At 34.7% G+C, this 17,039-nt stretch overlaps 1 protein-coding gene across 1 annotated transcript in view; it reads right to left on the reverse strand.

Annotated features, from left to right (window-relative positions):
* LOC145687983 (glycine receptor subunit alpha-2-like) overlaps window positions 1-16,793 on the reverse strand; it is a 1,333,907-nt gene extending 1,317,114 nt beyond the window's left edge. The window contains exon 1 of the mRNA XM_081761626.1: window positions 16,054-16,793. Within this exon, the coding sequence (XP_081617752.1) occupies window positions 16,054-16,139 (86 nt within the window). The 5' untranslated portion in view covers window positions 16,140-16,793. The remainder of the gene's footprint in view (window positions 1-16,053) is intronic.
* Between the last annotated feature and the right edge of the window lie 246 nt (window positions 16,794-17,039).

The following is a 17,039-nucleotide window of genomic DNA, read 5'->3' on the forward strand; positions in this document are numbered from 1 at the left end:
AATCAATAGCCGACAGGGAGGTAATAATTTCCTAGGAAATTTTTACCCCCTACCAAATCTTCGGATTTAAAGCCATCTTGGCTAAAGTGACTGTGTCTGTTAATAGATACTACAGAGTGGTATCAATTTGTAATATAACATTTGAGTTTGTCTTTGAAGTAATCAACAGCCGACAGGGAGGTAATAATTTCCTAGGAAATTTTTACCCCCTACCAAATCTTCGGATTTAAAGCCATCTTGGCCAAAGTGACTGTGTCTGTTAAGAGATACTACAGAGTGGTATCAATTTATAATATAACATTTGAGTTTGTCTTTGAAGTAGTCAATAACCGACAGGGAGGTAATAATTTCCTAGGAAATTTTACCCCCCTACCAAATCTTCGCATTTAAAGCCATCTTGGCTAAAGTGACTGTGTCTGTTAATAGATACTACAGAGTGGTATCAATTTATAATATAACATTTGAGTTTGTCTTTGAAGTAATCAATAGCCGACAGGGAGGTAATAATTTCCTAGGAAATTTTTACCCCCCTACCAAATCTTCGGATTTAAAGCCATCTTGGCTAAAGTGACTGTGTCTGTTAAGAGATACTACAGAGTGGTATCAATTTATAATATAACATTTGAGTTTGTCTTTGAAGTAATCAATAGCCGACAGGGAGGTAATAATTTCCTAGGAAATTTTTACCCCCCTACCAAATCTTCGGATTTAAAGCCATCTTGGCCAAAGTGACTGTGTCTGTTAAGAGATACTACTTAGTGGTATCAATTTATAATATAACATTTGAGTTTGTCTTTGAAGTAATCAATAGCCGACAGGGAGGTAATAATTTCCTAGGAAATTTTTACCCCCTACCAAATCTTCGGATTTAAAGCCATCTTGTCTAAAGTGACTGTGTCTGTTAAGAGATACTACAGAGTGGTATCAATTTATAATATAACATTTGAGTTTGTCTTTGAAGTAATCAATAGCCGACAGGGAGGTAATAATTTCCTAGGAAATTTTTACCCCCCTACCAAATCTTCGGATTTAAAGCCATCTTGGCCAAAGTGACTGTGTCTGTTAAGAGATACTACTTAGTGGTATCAATTTATAACATAACATTTGAGTTTGTCTTTGAAGTAATCAATAGCCGACAGGGAGGTAATAATTTCCTAGGAAATTTTTACCCCCCTACCAAATCTTCGGATATAAAGCCATCTTGGCTAAAGTGACTATGTCTGTTAAGAGATACTACAGAGTGGTATCAATTTATGATGTAGCATTTGAGTTTGTCTTTGAAGTAATCAATAACCGACAGGGAGGTAATAATTTCCTAGGAAATTTTTCCCCCCTACCAAATCTTCGGATTTAAAGCCATCTTGGCCAAAGTGACTGTGTCTCTTAAGAGATACTACATAGTGGTATCAATTTATGATATAACATTTGAGTTTGTCTTTGAAGTAACCAATAGCCGACAGGGAGGTAATAATTTCCTAGGAAATTTTTACCCCCGTACCAAATCTTCGGATTTAAAGCCATCTTGGCCAAAGTGACTATGTCTGTTAAGAGATACTACAGAGTGGTATCAATTTATAATATAACATTTGACTTTGTCTTTTAAGTAATCAATGGCCGACAGGGAGGTAATAATTTCCTAGGAAATTTTTACCCCCCTACCAAATCTTCGGATTTAAAGCCATCTTGGCCAAAGTGACTGTGTCTGTTAAGAGATACTACAGAGTGGTTTCAATTTATAATATAACATTTGAGTTTGTCTTTGAAGTAATCAATAGCCGACAGGGAGGTAATAATTTCCTAGGAAATTTTTACCCCCTACCAAATCTTCGGATTTAAAGCCATCTTGGCTAAAGTGACTGTGTCTGTTAATAGATACTACAGAGTGGTATCAATTTGTAATATAACATTTGAGTTTGTCTTTGAAGTAATCAACAGCCGACAGGGAGGTAATAATTTCCTAGGAAATTTTTACCCCCTACCAAATCTTCGGATTTAAAGCCATCTTGGCCAAAGTGACTGTGTCTGTTAAGAGATACTACAGAGTGGTATCAATTTATAATGTAACATTTGAGTTTGTCTTTGAAGTAACCAATAACCGACAGGGAGATAATAATTTCCTAGGAAATTTTTACCCCCCTACCAAATCTTCGGATTTAAAGCCATCTTGACCAAACTGAGTGCATACACTGAGAGATCACATTCAATTATATGAATTTTTAATGTGACTTTTGACTTTTCCTTTGAAGTTACCAGGAACCGACAAGGGGGTAAAGATTTCCAGGGGGTAAAATTTTCCAGGGGGTAAAACTTTCCAGGGGTAAAAAATCCCTGTGACACCGGTACGCAGAGGTGCCCACAAAGGGGGCTATGATGCAAATTGCGTCATTGAAAGATTTGGGGGGGGGTAAAAAATCTATATAAATATGTTTGAGGGGGTGTAAAAATTAATCGAAAAGTTTTTTTTTCATGGAAGAACGCCTACGGATAGACAATTAGGGGGGTGCGTCATGGACATGAGGGGGGGTGGGCACCACTGCCGGTACATATCAAGTGTTTAAATAACACGTGATATAACTAAAAAATGGAAATTCTTCAGCTGACAACGTTGAAGTTCAAAAGTTCATGAAAAATTCATATTTTCTTTATAATTACAAACAAAAAACATAATTATGTAGTTCTAGTACATTCTTTTCTAATGATGATAGTGAGTAACACTCTCTTGATGCAGTTTATATGAGACAAATTCCAAAATTCTCTCCTGAAAAATTGTAATCTTAAAATTACCCCGTTTGGTGCCCAAGAGATTCATATGAAGGAGCTTTGTCTAACATGTTAAATATATTTTGTAAGTTTCCCTTTCTTCCTTTCTTTGTTGATTCCCTCAATACACGTATAAGTTTTCAAATTAAAATGTGATTTGAACTTCGTAACGGGAAGTTTGGGTTTTCTTAACAGGGGACACAAGTTTTAAGCTATTTTTTAAATACTAACCAATTAAATACAAAATCTTTAAGTTTTACGTTCCACGATTATGCCGGCTAGGCTAAAGGAGACGGTGATGAGAAATGAGTGAAATGGTGGAACGAAGAAAGTGGGAGGAAACCCACGCACACGGTGTTTGTCCACCACAAAGTTCACTTGGCGTGAACCGGGATCGAACCAGGGACCCCATGCACCAGAGGTAAACGCTCTACCACTGAGCCACCGCGGCCCTTTAACAAATTAATTACTTAAGATAAAACTCTATATATCATTACAGACATAATAATAATTATTATTATTTATTTAGTCAGTTAACAAACTTCAGAATACACTCTGCAAACCTAATTTATGATATAACTATTAGGAATCGACAACAATAAAAAAGCAACAATGCAAAAGCAAGTGAAATGACTTACATTTAATGTTGCTCAGGGTACAAGATGAGACGAGAAATACAGTTTCTCGTTTCGTCTCGTAAATTACGTAGAAGTCTCGTCTCGATTTTTCTCACTTCATTTTGTAAGTTTATGTACCAAATGTACGCCCCGATTTTTCTTATTTTCATCTAGAAGTTATGAAAATTCTTCCGTGTCACAAGAGGTGCACTAGCGTTGCAATATAACAACATTTCAACCATATTTGTTATTAGAGTATATTTTATATATATAATAGCTTGCGCATCTTGAAATGCTCTTGATAAATATTCTTCATTAAGTTCGTATAATTACTTTATCCAGTTCTAGCTTTTACATTATGAATCACGTTACACTAAAATGTAGTAGAGATCTAAGACTTCGGTGAACTAAGACTAAGATTTGTCCACGAGACTCAATAAATTTCTCGTCTTGTAGGAAACAGTACCTATATTTAAAGTTGCTATCCGTAAATTTGTCTGGTGAAATTCCTCGTTGCTATATCGTTATTATACGCGCTTTTAACACTTGGTTAAATTCCCGGTGGGATGTTATGTGGTCTAGATTCTACGTGAAGTTGTAGATTCACTTGTCTTCCAAGTTTAAAGCTGGAAAATTTGCTTTTAACGTCTTTAAAATAAAGAAAAGAAAAAAGAAAGAAACTGTACATGAGAGTGTCTGTCAATAGTCCGTCCAACATGCTTTGCAAAAATCGCAAGGGACTAATAACTCATTAGTTTTAAGTTTGATGTGTTCCTTTATTTCTGATGGTAATGGTTCTTTCTTATATTCTTGCTTAAGAGTCATAAGTTTCTTTTATGGTAATATGTTTGTATTCAATAGTCTTACGTAATTTGCTTGTGAGATTTGTATCTCATAGTCCTTCCATAATTTAAAAAAAAATGTATTTGCATTTTTGCATCTAGGAAAAATTAAATGCTGCGATGTCGCAAAAGTTTGAAACGTACTTTGGTGTGCCCCATAGTAAAAAAGGTTGAGAAACGCTGTTCTAGTCTATTGCTAAGAGCTTTGTACCCATGATTTCTACCAAATTTTTCTTGACCTCGTGTTAGAGTTCCTTATTTCGCGAATCCTGTTCATAAGCTGCATAGGCTTTCTTTAGAGCTTGTGGTTCGTGTGCAACCACACATTTTCTATGGATTAGCATTTGTGGATGGTGTTAGCTAGTCCTTCGTTGTAATGCTGTTTCTCTCCTTCCACTGCATATATTGGCGGCTTCTATGTTTCGAGCTATTATCCTCTTATAACAGCCCCTGTGTCGTGTCGTTGCCAGAAACTCCTTAGCAGACCTCATCAAGTATTCATTTCCCCTAATTTTGTTTTGTTTGCTTGCTTTTTTCTTTTTTAAGAAATATTGTTCATTTTTCGGGGACAGAAAGCTTCTTATTGTTGATTTTTTAAAAAATGCCAAAATTGCATTCACAGAAGCTTTCCTAACGTAGATATTTATCGGGTGGTTTACAATATGTTGAACAGCTATATTAACACAAATTGATCAGGTTCTTGTAAGGAAAAATAATAGCCAGAAAAGGAAACTTCGTTCGTAATAATGACTCTAATTCCAAAACGTCTCTTGTGTCCATTTTACAAGACTGTAAGGAAATATATTTTCTGTCTTATCATCTGAACTTCTAAACCTGAAAATAAGCAAAGTAAGTTTAAATGCAAAATAAATACCTGAATGCATTGAATGCGATAAATTAGCTGAAATTGATAACTTATTCGATTTTGTACCTACTTGATAATTAAATGTTTTATTAAGGGTTCTAAAATATGGCTTAGTTTTTTTTAAAAAAAAGTTCATAAGGGATAGTTTGCCTTAGGGTTTTGTTTTAACATTTTTTTAAAATAAAATCGTATATAATTTTGTTCATGTTTCATAAATAAGTATGTCATTAATAACTTTAGCATAACGTGATTCAATTGAAAGTATTTAGAGCGAGAAGTTTAGTGCAGTCTCCCGAGCTTTTTATTTCTTAATTGATATCATACATGCAAAAATGAAACACGATTTAAACAATCCTTATTGTTAAAATGTGTTCATCCATATATACTTTTCTAAGAAAGAAAATGCCATAAAAAATAGAAATATAGATATAAATACAAGTACAAATATAAATTATAGAATCTATTTTTTTTATCGCTTTTAAGTTATTTTATTCAAGTTTATTAACAAATAAAACATTAAAAATAACTTTAAAATTTAAGTTTTCTCTTTCTACACACTGAGAAAAACATCAAATACATCTTGAGTTGAGTTGATTTTGAGTTTAACGTCCCTTTTCAGCAACGAGGCTATATAAGACGTGGACCTACTGATTAACTTGGAATCCAAACCACATGAGCTCCCGCCGGGAATCGAACGCGGGTCTCCCGTACGCTAACCGCTTAGCCACGAAGGAGCTCTCAAACACATCTTGTTCACAATTTACTTCAGGTCCATTACTCATTGTGAAATTCCTTACATAGTGAAGTCCTTACATAGTCAGGTCCACTACTCATTGTGAAATTCACTGAAAGGTTACAGTGAAGTAACAGAAACATTGCGCCATTATGGTGAGCCATCATCATAACCGATAGCATACTTTTCTCGTAACAAAGTTGCAATATAAAGTGCAATATTACAGTTATAAATTCAAAAAAAATCATATGATTTTACAAATTACAGTCATGAACTCGACAAAATTGGTACCTAAGCATAATTGTAGTGATTATTTTTAGGATTCAAAATCGTTTGCTTTTTGAAAGTATTTAAGGAAAGCATCTGGTGTGAGTTTATTGATGACAATCCTATAGAGAAAGTCAGTAGGAAATTTGAGAGCAGCCCAGGACGGACTTTAACATCAGAATGGCTATGATACCAACTTTCGTATGTGAATGTGAAAAAAAAATAATGTAACGCTTATATTTACATGTTCTATAAACATATTATTCCTGAATATTCTAAAAGAAAATATTAAGATGCATTAGGAATGCGACATTGATTTTTTAAAGAAAAAAAGTCAAGATGACACGAAAAACGGATAGTCATGTTTAGAAAATTAAGAATTTTGGTTGTACAAATTTCAGGCATAAATCTTGCAAGAGTTTCACAACCTAAACAGCAAACACGTGTATGCGCCGTGATCGACCGTACGTAAAATATCAAACAGACCCAGGAGATAATAAGGTAAGCCGACTATTTAACACAAAGGCAATCACTTCGTCAGTACGTTCAGTTAGTTTTTAGTAGAGGTAGGCACGAAAACCGTTTTCTCAGTTTTCGGTTTTTAGGAAAACCAGAACCGGTTTTTGAAAATTAAAAAACAGTTTTCACCGAAACCGGTGTCAGTTTTATCCAAAACCAGTTCATTTTTTCACCAGATCCGGTTTCGGTTTTCTTTAAAACCGGTTTCGCTTTTTTTTCAAAATTGGTTGTATTTCTAACCAGAATAGTGTTTCGTTGTTCTCCGGAAACCGATTCTGTTTCCACAGAAATAGTTTTATGTGTTTTCCAAAAGTTATCACCGAAACCAATTTCGGTGAAAGTCGAACCGGTTTTGAAGAAACAGGAACCGAATCGATTTTGGAGAAAACTGAACCGGATTTTGAGAAAACCGAGCCTAGTTTCGATGAAAAAACTAACCCGGTTTTGGAGAAAACCGAACCCGGTTTAGGTGAAAAACCGAACCGGTTTTGGAGAAAACTGAAATGTCGGTTTTTCGTATTTTGTCTTTTTTTTTTCTAGAAAGTTGCAACAGGTTTTTACAAAAAACATTTTTCCCCATCCCTAGTTTTTAGTGGCAGTAACAGGGAGTGCTCAAGAACATCTGATATGTAAACTCCTATTATATGAATTATAAATTGGGCATAACGCTACAACAGCGACCAAAGACATTTTCGATACAAAAGTAAAAGATTCAATAAACCACAGCACGGCAACTTGTTGGTTCCAGATGTTTCAAGTAGAGTGTAAAACTGTCGAAGATCCTCCAAGGTTTGGTTGCTGCTAATCATACAGAATACAGATTCTGAGAGGATACAGGATATGACAAGCCGTTAAGGAAAATACAACATTCATCAGAACACGAAGATTGTCAAACTAACTTCGTATGCCTCAGTCCACTGTAATGTATCACATTCACAAACGCAGCTGCCGCATTCTGCCTTAACCAGTCGATCCGAGCTCGGGCACAGAGGAGAGTAGATGTGTACTGTCAACTGCCGCAAAATCAGCATGATGTACATTATTTCCTAAAACTGACTGTCACATGCGATATAAAGTTTTTTTTTTCTTTATTATCTAAATGTGAAAAACAGTTATTCAGCAATTGCTAATTTCCAGATTCGGCCGTCAAACAGATCCGTTTCGAGTATAAAGTCATGCTCTGTGTGTGGTGGAATTACGAAAGTGTAATTCGCTTCGAGTTCATTCCTAACGTTTATATCATCAATGCAGACCACTATTCCGAATAGTTGGAGCGGGTGTATGCTACACTACGCCAAAAATATCCTGTATTTGGAACCGAATGCGAGCCCTACTCTAACAAGAGAACGCAAACTCCCACTCGGCTCGAAAAAACACAGCAAAAATTACGGAGAAATTTACGGCATCAGACTAATCTTACATCGAGCAAATAGTCCTGACCTTGTCCCTTAGGATTACTATCTGTTTCGGTCCATGACACACTTTCTAAAATCACAATGCTTCACAACCAGAAAAGGTGGAAATAGCTGACTTACTTCTTTGCCTCCAAAAACAAGACCTAGTATCAACATGTAATCGAGGAACCGGCAAGAAGGTGGCAGTAGTCCGACAAGAGGAGCAATACTTAGCGTGTTAACCTGCTTTCATTGCACTGTAATAAATTTAGGTACAATGTGTATCTGAATATTGCAAAACTTATGCTTTATCTTTCTATTTAAGCTAATAGCTGTACATTAAGAGTAGTCGACATTCCAATATATTGTGCTTGAAACGTGTAAACTCAATTTATTAAAAAGATATTATTGTTGATAAATTACCTAAATTAAATATTAATGTTGATAAATTAAATATTAATGTATATTTAATAATAACAGAAAACATGCTAATGTTTAGTTAACTACATTTCTCACAATATATTCTGTGATACAAAGTGTATTTTGTCACTGAACTTGCTTCTAAAGTAAATATTACTTCTAATGAAGATCAACTCTACCCAAGTAGAATTTTACTAGTAACGAACTAATTAATATTTTTGTTAACTGAGAACGACAGAACGAACATTTTAATATTACAAATGTTACTTTCAACATATCTGAGAAGTGTTTCGAACGTGAAGTTTATTGGAAAGAAGATAAAGAAGATAACGAACTTCCGCGAAGTTGTTAACAAAATCTTTGTGTACAATTACTGCTTTTGCTTTCGTTATTATCGTGCTGTAAAGTTAAAAGATTAATCTGTATTAAAATTCTAAGGAAATATAACTCAGAAGAAATTTTGAGTAACTGTTTTCTCTCTCTCTCTCTCTCTCTCTCTCTCTCTCTCTCTCTCTCTCTCTCTCTCTAGAACAGCGTTTCCCAACCGGTGTGCCGCGAATGGACCGCTGGTGTGCCGCGATGAAATCGAATCAAAATTATTAATCCTATAGCAATCAAATTGCAAGACATAGGAAAAAATGTATATTTTTGTATTTCACATTACTATGAATTTCTACCATGTAAAAAATTACTGTAATTGAAATATATTATTCTACATCTATTACTGTGTAGCAGACAGTATTTCGGCTCGTATACGTTTCTACGGTTAGCTGCTATGTTACGCTTCAATTGAGAGCCATACTAACACCAAGAAATGGAAGCATCTGTACGGCACGCGTCAAGTAAACGTTCGTAGGACACTCATTCGCACGTAAATGACAGAACAACACTTAGTTCAACAGCTGTGTTTTGACTTCGACGCATCGCAAGCTGTGTGATTGCAATGATATGCACCGATTTTGGTTAAAACAGCAAATTTAAAAGTACAAGACATTTGTTTGCTCGTTCGTTAGTGATCTTCGTTCTTAGTGAAAGGTTGGATACAGTTTTCGAAAAAAAAAGCGTATTTTCAATAATCTGAGTCCTATATTTCATTGCAATTTTTTTCTATTTTAAAATTAGAATAAAAATAAGCATAATGAATTAGCATAGGGAATAACCAGTGATCAAGCTTTCATCTCTGTGAGAAGGAGATCAGTAATCACAGAAAAAAAAATACAATGGTATTTTATATTTGCAAATAATAATAATATCTATGAGTGTGCCGCGAGAATTCAAGTTACACCCGTAGTGTACCGCAAGTTGAAAAAGGTTGGGAAACGCTGCTCTAGAAGGACAAAGCTTTCCTGTTAATATCACTACAATTATGAATGTTTTCTGTACTTTGTAAAAGGGGAGAATATAGTTAATTAAAAACCAAATTCCGCCTGAGGAACATCATTCTATTTTATGTTACTCTCTATTTTTTTTTTTTTTTTTTTTTTTTTTGAATAAAAGATATGTTCCATTTTGAGAATAGTTTTGTTTGTCAAGACACACATGTGCAACATCGGAGGGACTAATTTATTGCGCAATTTTGAAGATACAAGGCCTAAAATGGAGTACCTCCTGAGGAAAGAACAAACAAATGAACATCAATGTAGAATGGATGGATTAATAATAATGACGTAATATAGTCAAAGTGTCTCTTCGTCTAGAATAAAGGCAAGAAAAACAGTTCAACAAAGAAGATGTTTGTGCCATATGAATGTATTGTTAAGTGCTGGTGCGGTGCTTGGTTTGTGTTATCATGGTTGAAAAACGGCATTTATGCAGCAGGTCGAAGCGATTTGTGGTATGGACGCGCCCTGAAAGAGGCAGATTTATCCAGAGTTTTCACTATCTCGGAAAGTTTTCTGTTACGATTATGAAATCAAGTCCCATGGATATGTCTGAGTCCGGAAGATTTGTTGCTGCTCAAGAGCTACAAATCTGCGAGATGGAAGTTACTTCTCCCAGATCCCACTCCATTACATACACACGTCAACTGTTTTCAAGATTCTCTGCGGTAAGACAGCCAACCGTGTCAAGGTGTGCTGTATCTTAACGGATTCATGAATGATTTCTCTTTTCAAGGGCTTCAGTGAAGGCCATTGACTTCAGTGCAAAGAAAAAAGCCGATATGGAACGGTATCCAGATTCAGTGGAAGCACGTTATCTTTACAAATGAGTCTGAGTTCAGCCGATAGACCGATCCACGATGTGTATCTAAGAAAATACAATAATAAAGTAATATAATTTCATGGAATCCGACCATAAGATTTCATCCGTCTAAAAAGAAATCGGTATAGTGCCGGTAGTTTGGTGGCGCGAGGTTGCCTCATGGTCAATGTTTGCACCGTCCTCCAGATTATCAGGATGATTCTCCTCAGTTTGTGTGGTACAAGCATGTTTATTTTTTGTTTGTATTGTATCGTTTGGCGTGTAACAGTACCGTATTTGCAATGAAATACTTTCCTATACCATTGTGCCTTTGATTTTGCATACCAGTATACTATGCTTTCGTTACCCATATATTCAAATCATTTTGTACAATCACCACTTAAAATAATACAAATATTTCGTTTGTTATAACTAGGAACAGATCAACCAGTTTGAAAATAGTTATCCTTATTGCATGGATCATTGATGGCCAAATGGCGGCGCACAGCCCGCGTCCAGCCCGCAAGTATGTTTAAGCCAGACTCGAATAAAAATGTATCCTAAAATGTATGATTTGCTTCATTTCTTGATTAACTCAGTTCGTCATCATAATATACTTCGAATCGAAACATGATTTCTAGCTGTCAAAATATTTTCTTGAACCTTTTGATTACTAGGCCTATTTTTTAAGGTAGGGCCGTTGGTGCCGAACCTACTTTTAGAAAAATATAGATGTTCTTTCTTACGTTATTTCAAATGTTTGTAGTTCAGACTCTATTTTACCTCGACACTTGAAACATGAGGCAGAATATACAGAATAGAACAATGGTAACTTTTGCACACCCAGTGAACCAACATGTGAGGGGGAGAAAATGACCCCAAATATGGTTCGTGTCTTATCCTACCCCGCAGTAACTTACAAATTTGACATGTCTGCACAGATGATGAAATATTCGCTCTAAGCTAGTGTTTCTTTTTAAATGATCCATTCGTTTCGAAGTTATTGAAAAATATACACATACAGAGTGGTATGCAGTTCTTGCTAGCGATTGTACTCATTAAAATAGTGTTTTAAACTTGTTTAGACGTTTGGAGATTGTGTTCGACTCGTAGACTATGAGAAACGTGGACATAGAGCTTAGTGCAGAAACTGAGCCCTATGAACACTCATCAGGAATCGAATCCACGTTTCCTGCATAGAAGACGAGAATGATAACTTTTAACAATCAGGGAGGCCATTTGCGTAAAACTGTTTTAATGTGAAACCAATCAGCATAATTTAACACTCATATTATACTACCATTCTTTCTACTATCGAAAAAGAAAGTTTTTAAAATGCATTTGTTTCTTGATTCTAGAGATATGTTTGCTTTTACATTTCAAAATATAAACAAAAAAGTTGTGTATTTAATATATGTTCCTTGGATCTTTTACTATTGTAATTCAATTCAATTTGATAGCAACGGAAAGGTGAGCTTAAAATTAATTAACTTTGTTTCCCATGTCCAGGAGCTTAGCATCAGCAGAGCATTTGATAAACATGCGTCCTGGTGGACGTATAGTAATTAGAATACTGTTTTGTTTTTATCCATTTCTCTTTTAATTGTATCCTCACCGTGCGTCAGGATCTGCATTAGTAAACCTAATATTATCTGTAAGTTCTGGGCTTACTTATTTGAAAAGTTTATGGTTTTCTATAGGGTTCACAAAGGTGTGAGTATAGGATGCATTTTTTTTTCTATTCTAATTTCATTGGTTTTTGGAGCTTGTTCATTTTCAACTGTTGCAAGGAAACTTAACATCAGTGTTTCCTTCCATCCATTACCCAATTTTCTACACTTCTAGTCGTTAGTCGTAAAAATATATTGATAACCGCTAATATATATAGGGTGTTTCAGAACAACACCGCCAAAGTTTATAAGGTGATTCCTGACACCAAGATAAGGCAAAAAGTATAGACCAACCTGGGTGCAAAAACGTTTCCTTTCGGAGTTATAGGCTGCCAAAAACATGAAAAAATAAATTTTAAAAGGTCCATAGCTTCAAGCCTATGGGACCTATCGTGGTCGGGTCAAGACTTCACTCAGGAACTAGTATGTGTCCTAGCCAAATATCCATGTTTCAGAATCCTGCGGTACTAAAACAACATTTTTTATAGAGGGAGCTTGCTCGCGGATATAATTTGAAATACTCACCAACTACCTCTATACCAACTGTTGCGGAATCACCGCAGGATTCTGAAACATGTATTTTTGGATAGGACACATACTAGTTCCTAAGTGAAATCTTGATTATGGTGGGTCCCATAGGATTGGAGCTATGGACCTCTAAAATTTATTTTTTTTTTCATGTTTTCGGCAGCATATAACTCCGAAATGATGCATTTCTGCACCGAAATTGGTATATGCTTTTTGCCTTATCTTGGTGTCAGGAATCACCCGCTAAACGTTGTTGGTGCAGTTTTGAGACACCCTGTATATATATGAAATGAGATGGAATCAAATAATTGGTGGAATGAGAATGTAGGAGGAAACCGAAAAACTCTGAGAATACCCGCAAGCACGGTGCTGTTACCACAGAATGGCATAGTCTGGGATCGAACTAAGGTGCCCTCTCACCAGACGTGAGCTCTCCGCCACTGACATCCCTTACATCTATATATAAAATTAAGGTTTGCTGTACATACAAGTTTTGGTATAATTATTCTTCACTGAGATTATTTTATTCTCTAAACAGGGGACATTAGGAAATTAAATATATGATATCCTATTCCGATTATTGTAATGTGTTATTGAGGCCTAAATGTTAATGTAATATAAACAATAAATGTGTTGTAAATCTAATTTAACAAACCAAAATGGTTTACTTCAATTCGGTTTTAAATAATATTTTGTTTGAGAATTTCTTTAAATTGTAGCATTATTGAACAATCATGCGATATTAATATATATATATATATATATATATATATATATATATATATATATATATATATATATAGGGTGTTTTAAAACAACACCGACAACATTTGGGAGGGGATTCCAGACAACAACACAAGTCAAAAAGTATAGACTCACCCGGGTGCACAAATGCTTCCTTTCGGATTTATAGGCTGCCGAAAACATGAAAAATTGAATTTTAAAGGTCCACAGTTCCAATACTATGGGACCTACCTAGTCGGGTCAAGACTTCACTTAGATATTAGTATGTGCCCTATCCAAATATCCATGCTTCAGAATCCTGCGGTAATTTCGCAACATTTCTTATAGATGTAGTTGGTGAGTACCTCAAGCTATATGACCCTAGGCAAACTCCCTCTGCAAAAATTGCTGCTTGAGTACCTTAGGATTCTGAAACAGGTATTTTTGGATAGTGCACATATTAGTTTCTCAGTGAAGTCCTGACCCGGCTACGGTAGGTCCCATAGTTTTGGAGCTATGGACGTTTGAAGTTCATTTTTTTCACGTTTTCGGCAGCCTATAACTCCGAAAGGAAGCATTTGTGCACTCAGGTTGGTCTATACTTTTTCTCTTATCTTGGTGTCAGGAATCACCTCTCAGACATTGTCGGTGTTGTTTTGAAACACCCTGTGTATATATATTCAACTTTATGTTATATATATTTAACAAAAAAGTTGTATTGCTTGCAATGGGTGCAATTACAGAGATATGTCTTTAATCTGATAATTTCGCGCGAAAATTTATGTATTATGATTTATAATTTAATTATTAAAATTAACAAGAATGTGTCAAATACTTGTTATATATACAAATTAAAGAAAATTTCTTCATGTTTGTGAAATAGGCATGAAAATTTTTGTTTTCAGAGAATGGTTTTTGAAAAGACTTTCGAGAGTTGATGAGATATAAAGACTATACATGCAGTAAGCAACAATACAAACGCGGCCTTAATGAGTGTATCGCGTTTGTTTGACAGTCTAAATAATTTCCTTCCAATTCTCTGCCAAATGTTGCTTAATGCATCTTGTTTTGTATTAGGGAATTATTTATTACATAAAATGTATATTAACTTTTCATGGTAAGAGTGAACAAATCAATGCTATCAATATTAGTCTTATTTATAAATAAATATAATTTACTGTTTTGCATGAAGAAGTATCACATATGTTAGTATTCGTATTTTCTAACTTCAAAAGCTTTTTACAGTCACAATTGTCTGATACACAATAAGAGTATAATTAGGTATTATAGAATATCTTTTTATGTATGAAGAATAACGGGTAAACATTTTTAAAAAAAAGTGCACTGATAATGTATATTGGCGAAAAAAATAGTATTCACTAGCTAAGATCAATATATTTTTCATTCACAAGAAAAACGTACGAAAACGTATCCAGCTTTCCAAGGTTACTACACAAAAAATGAAAAGAAAAATTCACGATTGGAAATGACAAAACGCTCAAAGAAAAATGTTTTCATTAATTTTGTACAGTATTTGGTAGGTTCATTTACATTCATTTCACATATATTTTATATATTTCTAATGTATTTAAACCAGCAATCGAGGAATGTTAGGACTTCTGTACATATATGGAATAGTGCTAATAATATAATAGTATAGCAAAAGAAATTACGTATTCCGCCATAGATATCACCATTCATGAATGGCATAATAAACGAAATGACATATTTACTAGTGATTTCATGTTGAACACAAGCTAAGATGTCCGGATTCCTTGAATACAATCTTCTCAATCATTCGATTAAAGCCGTCACATTTTCGTTGTGTCGTTATACGCAGCATCACTATAGGAGCATATTGATTTTCGTATAAATGAAGACGCCAAACAATATAATTATTCATCCTCAACGATTAATTAGCATTCCTTCGAACTACATATCACAAAAATGAACTTGACCACATACAAGAATTATGGTGTTATGGTTTCTCAATAATGCCAAAGTATATTTGTTAAATTGAATTTCCGTTACTAATATTTTTCTATACCAAAGAAGGTCTGATCGTCAAGTCGAATATCGAAATCAAATGTGCGGATAATCACGTACAGAAAAATCAAGACCTTGCCTTACATCTGTAGTTAGACCGGTTCCACAGGTTTGGTTGTAAAAATAATCCAAAATTGAGCTAGTAATGTTAGTTCTAATCTGATAAAAGCTTATCTTGAGGCAAAGACACAACTCTTAATTGGGGTAGATATACAATAGTTTTATTAAGACTGTTAGTCCGTGTCACTGTATTTTTTGTTTTTAATCTCAAATCATTTTAAAAACATTCTCTTGTCCGACACGAATATATTTCAAAAATGCGAAAGAAAATAATTGAAAATAAGCATAAAAATTATGTAATTTAATGAGAGGCAATGATAAATGTCTTATTTTATATGTCCTTCAGTTAAGCGTATGATAATTAGCGAACTTATTTTGTAAGTTCTTATAATAATGGAACTACATTCGGCTACAAAAGGACTACTTACCTTACATCCGGTGCGCTGAGTGCACGAACAATCCAAGCCGATAAAATTAGACGAAGTGTGGTCACTGATATAATCCACAAGAACATTGTTTCTCTTCCAGCTGGTTACAGAAGTCACAACACATTCATAACAATATTTTAATAATTCACTCCTTATTTTCCCGAAATGTATTCAGTGGTCTCAAGGCACAGACTAATATTATTATGCAACAGGTCGCTAGAGTTGCAAATTTTCTCTTCTTTAATTTTTAATTATACAATTACATTATTATGGAATACATTGCATAATTTATTATAATTAACTTTAAAATCCAGGAAATGTATTTCAATGTAAAATATAATCGAATGGTACAAGAGTCAATAATTTAATCCTCTGAACGAGGTACGAAATAAATGTGTGTTATTGTGAAATCTCACATATTTCTATACATAAATGAAGCACGTGTGTTCTAAGATCACATGAATCCAAAAGTAATAATGTTTAATTATGCATTTCAATTAATTAATATTTATCTTTAAAACGTAGATACTAATATAATTATATTTACGCCTCTTTATTTTTCTTTCTATTTTTTAGGACTAACTTAATGATTTCAACGAAATCCTGAACCGGATATTAGGATGTTCACGGATCTCGAGTGTTCGCTAATCACGTGTGATTAAGTCGCGAGCAACATGTTAGATGCTGAACCGCGATAGACTTCCGAAGCAGCAAGCTGCAGGTTCGGCCAACAACCGAAATCCCGCGAATCGGGAGTCACACTGTGTGTTGTCCCGTCATTGAACGGAAGTTCTAGTGACCGAATGTTTTAAGTGCGCAATCGCGAGATATCACTTGCTCCTCCTTTATCATTCTCCCGAAAACCTCCAACCACTGGACTTTTGTCGGTAGCAGGTTGCTTCAGGCAGGACTTGGTGGTGAGTTGCTCATCATTATTCGCACATTTTCCTTTCTTCTTTCATTACTTCTTCCTTTTCGCCACGCTG

This window comes from Thermobia domestica, chromosome 6, assembly GCF_964235325.1.
Source record: "Thermobia domestica chromosome 6, izTheDome1.hap1.1, whole genome shotgun sequence".
Taxonomy (NCBI): Eukaryota; Metazoa; Arthropoda; class Insecta; order Zygentoma; family Lepismatidae; genus Thermobia; species Thermobia domestica.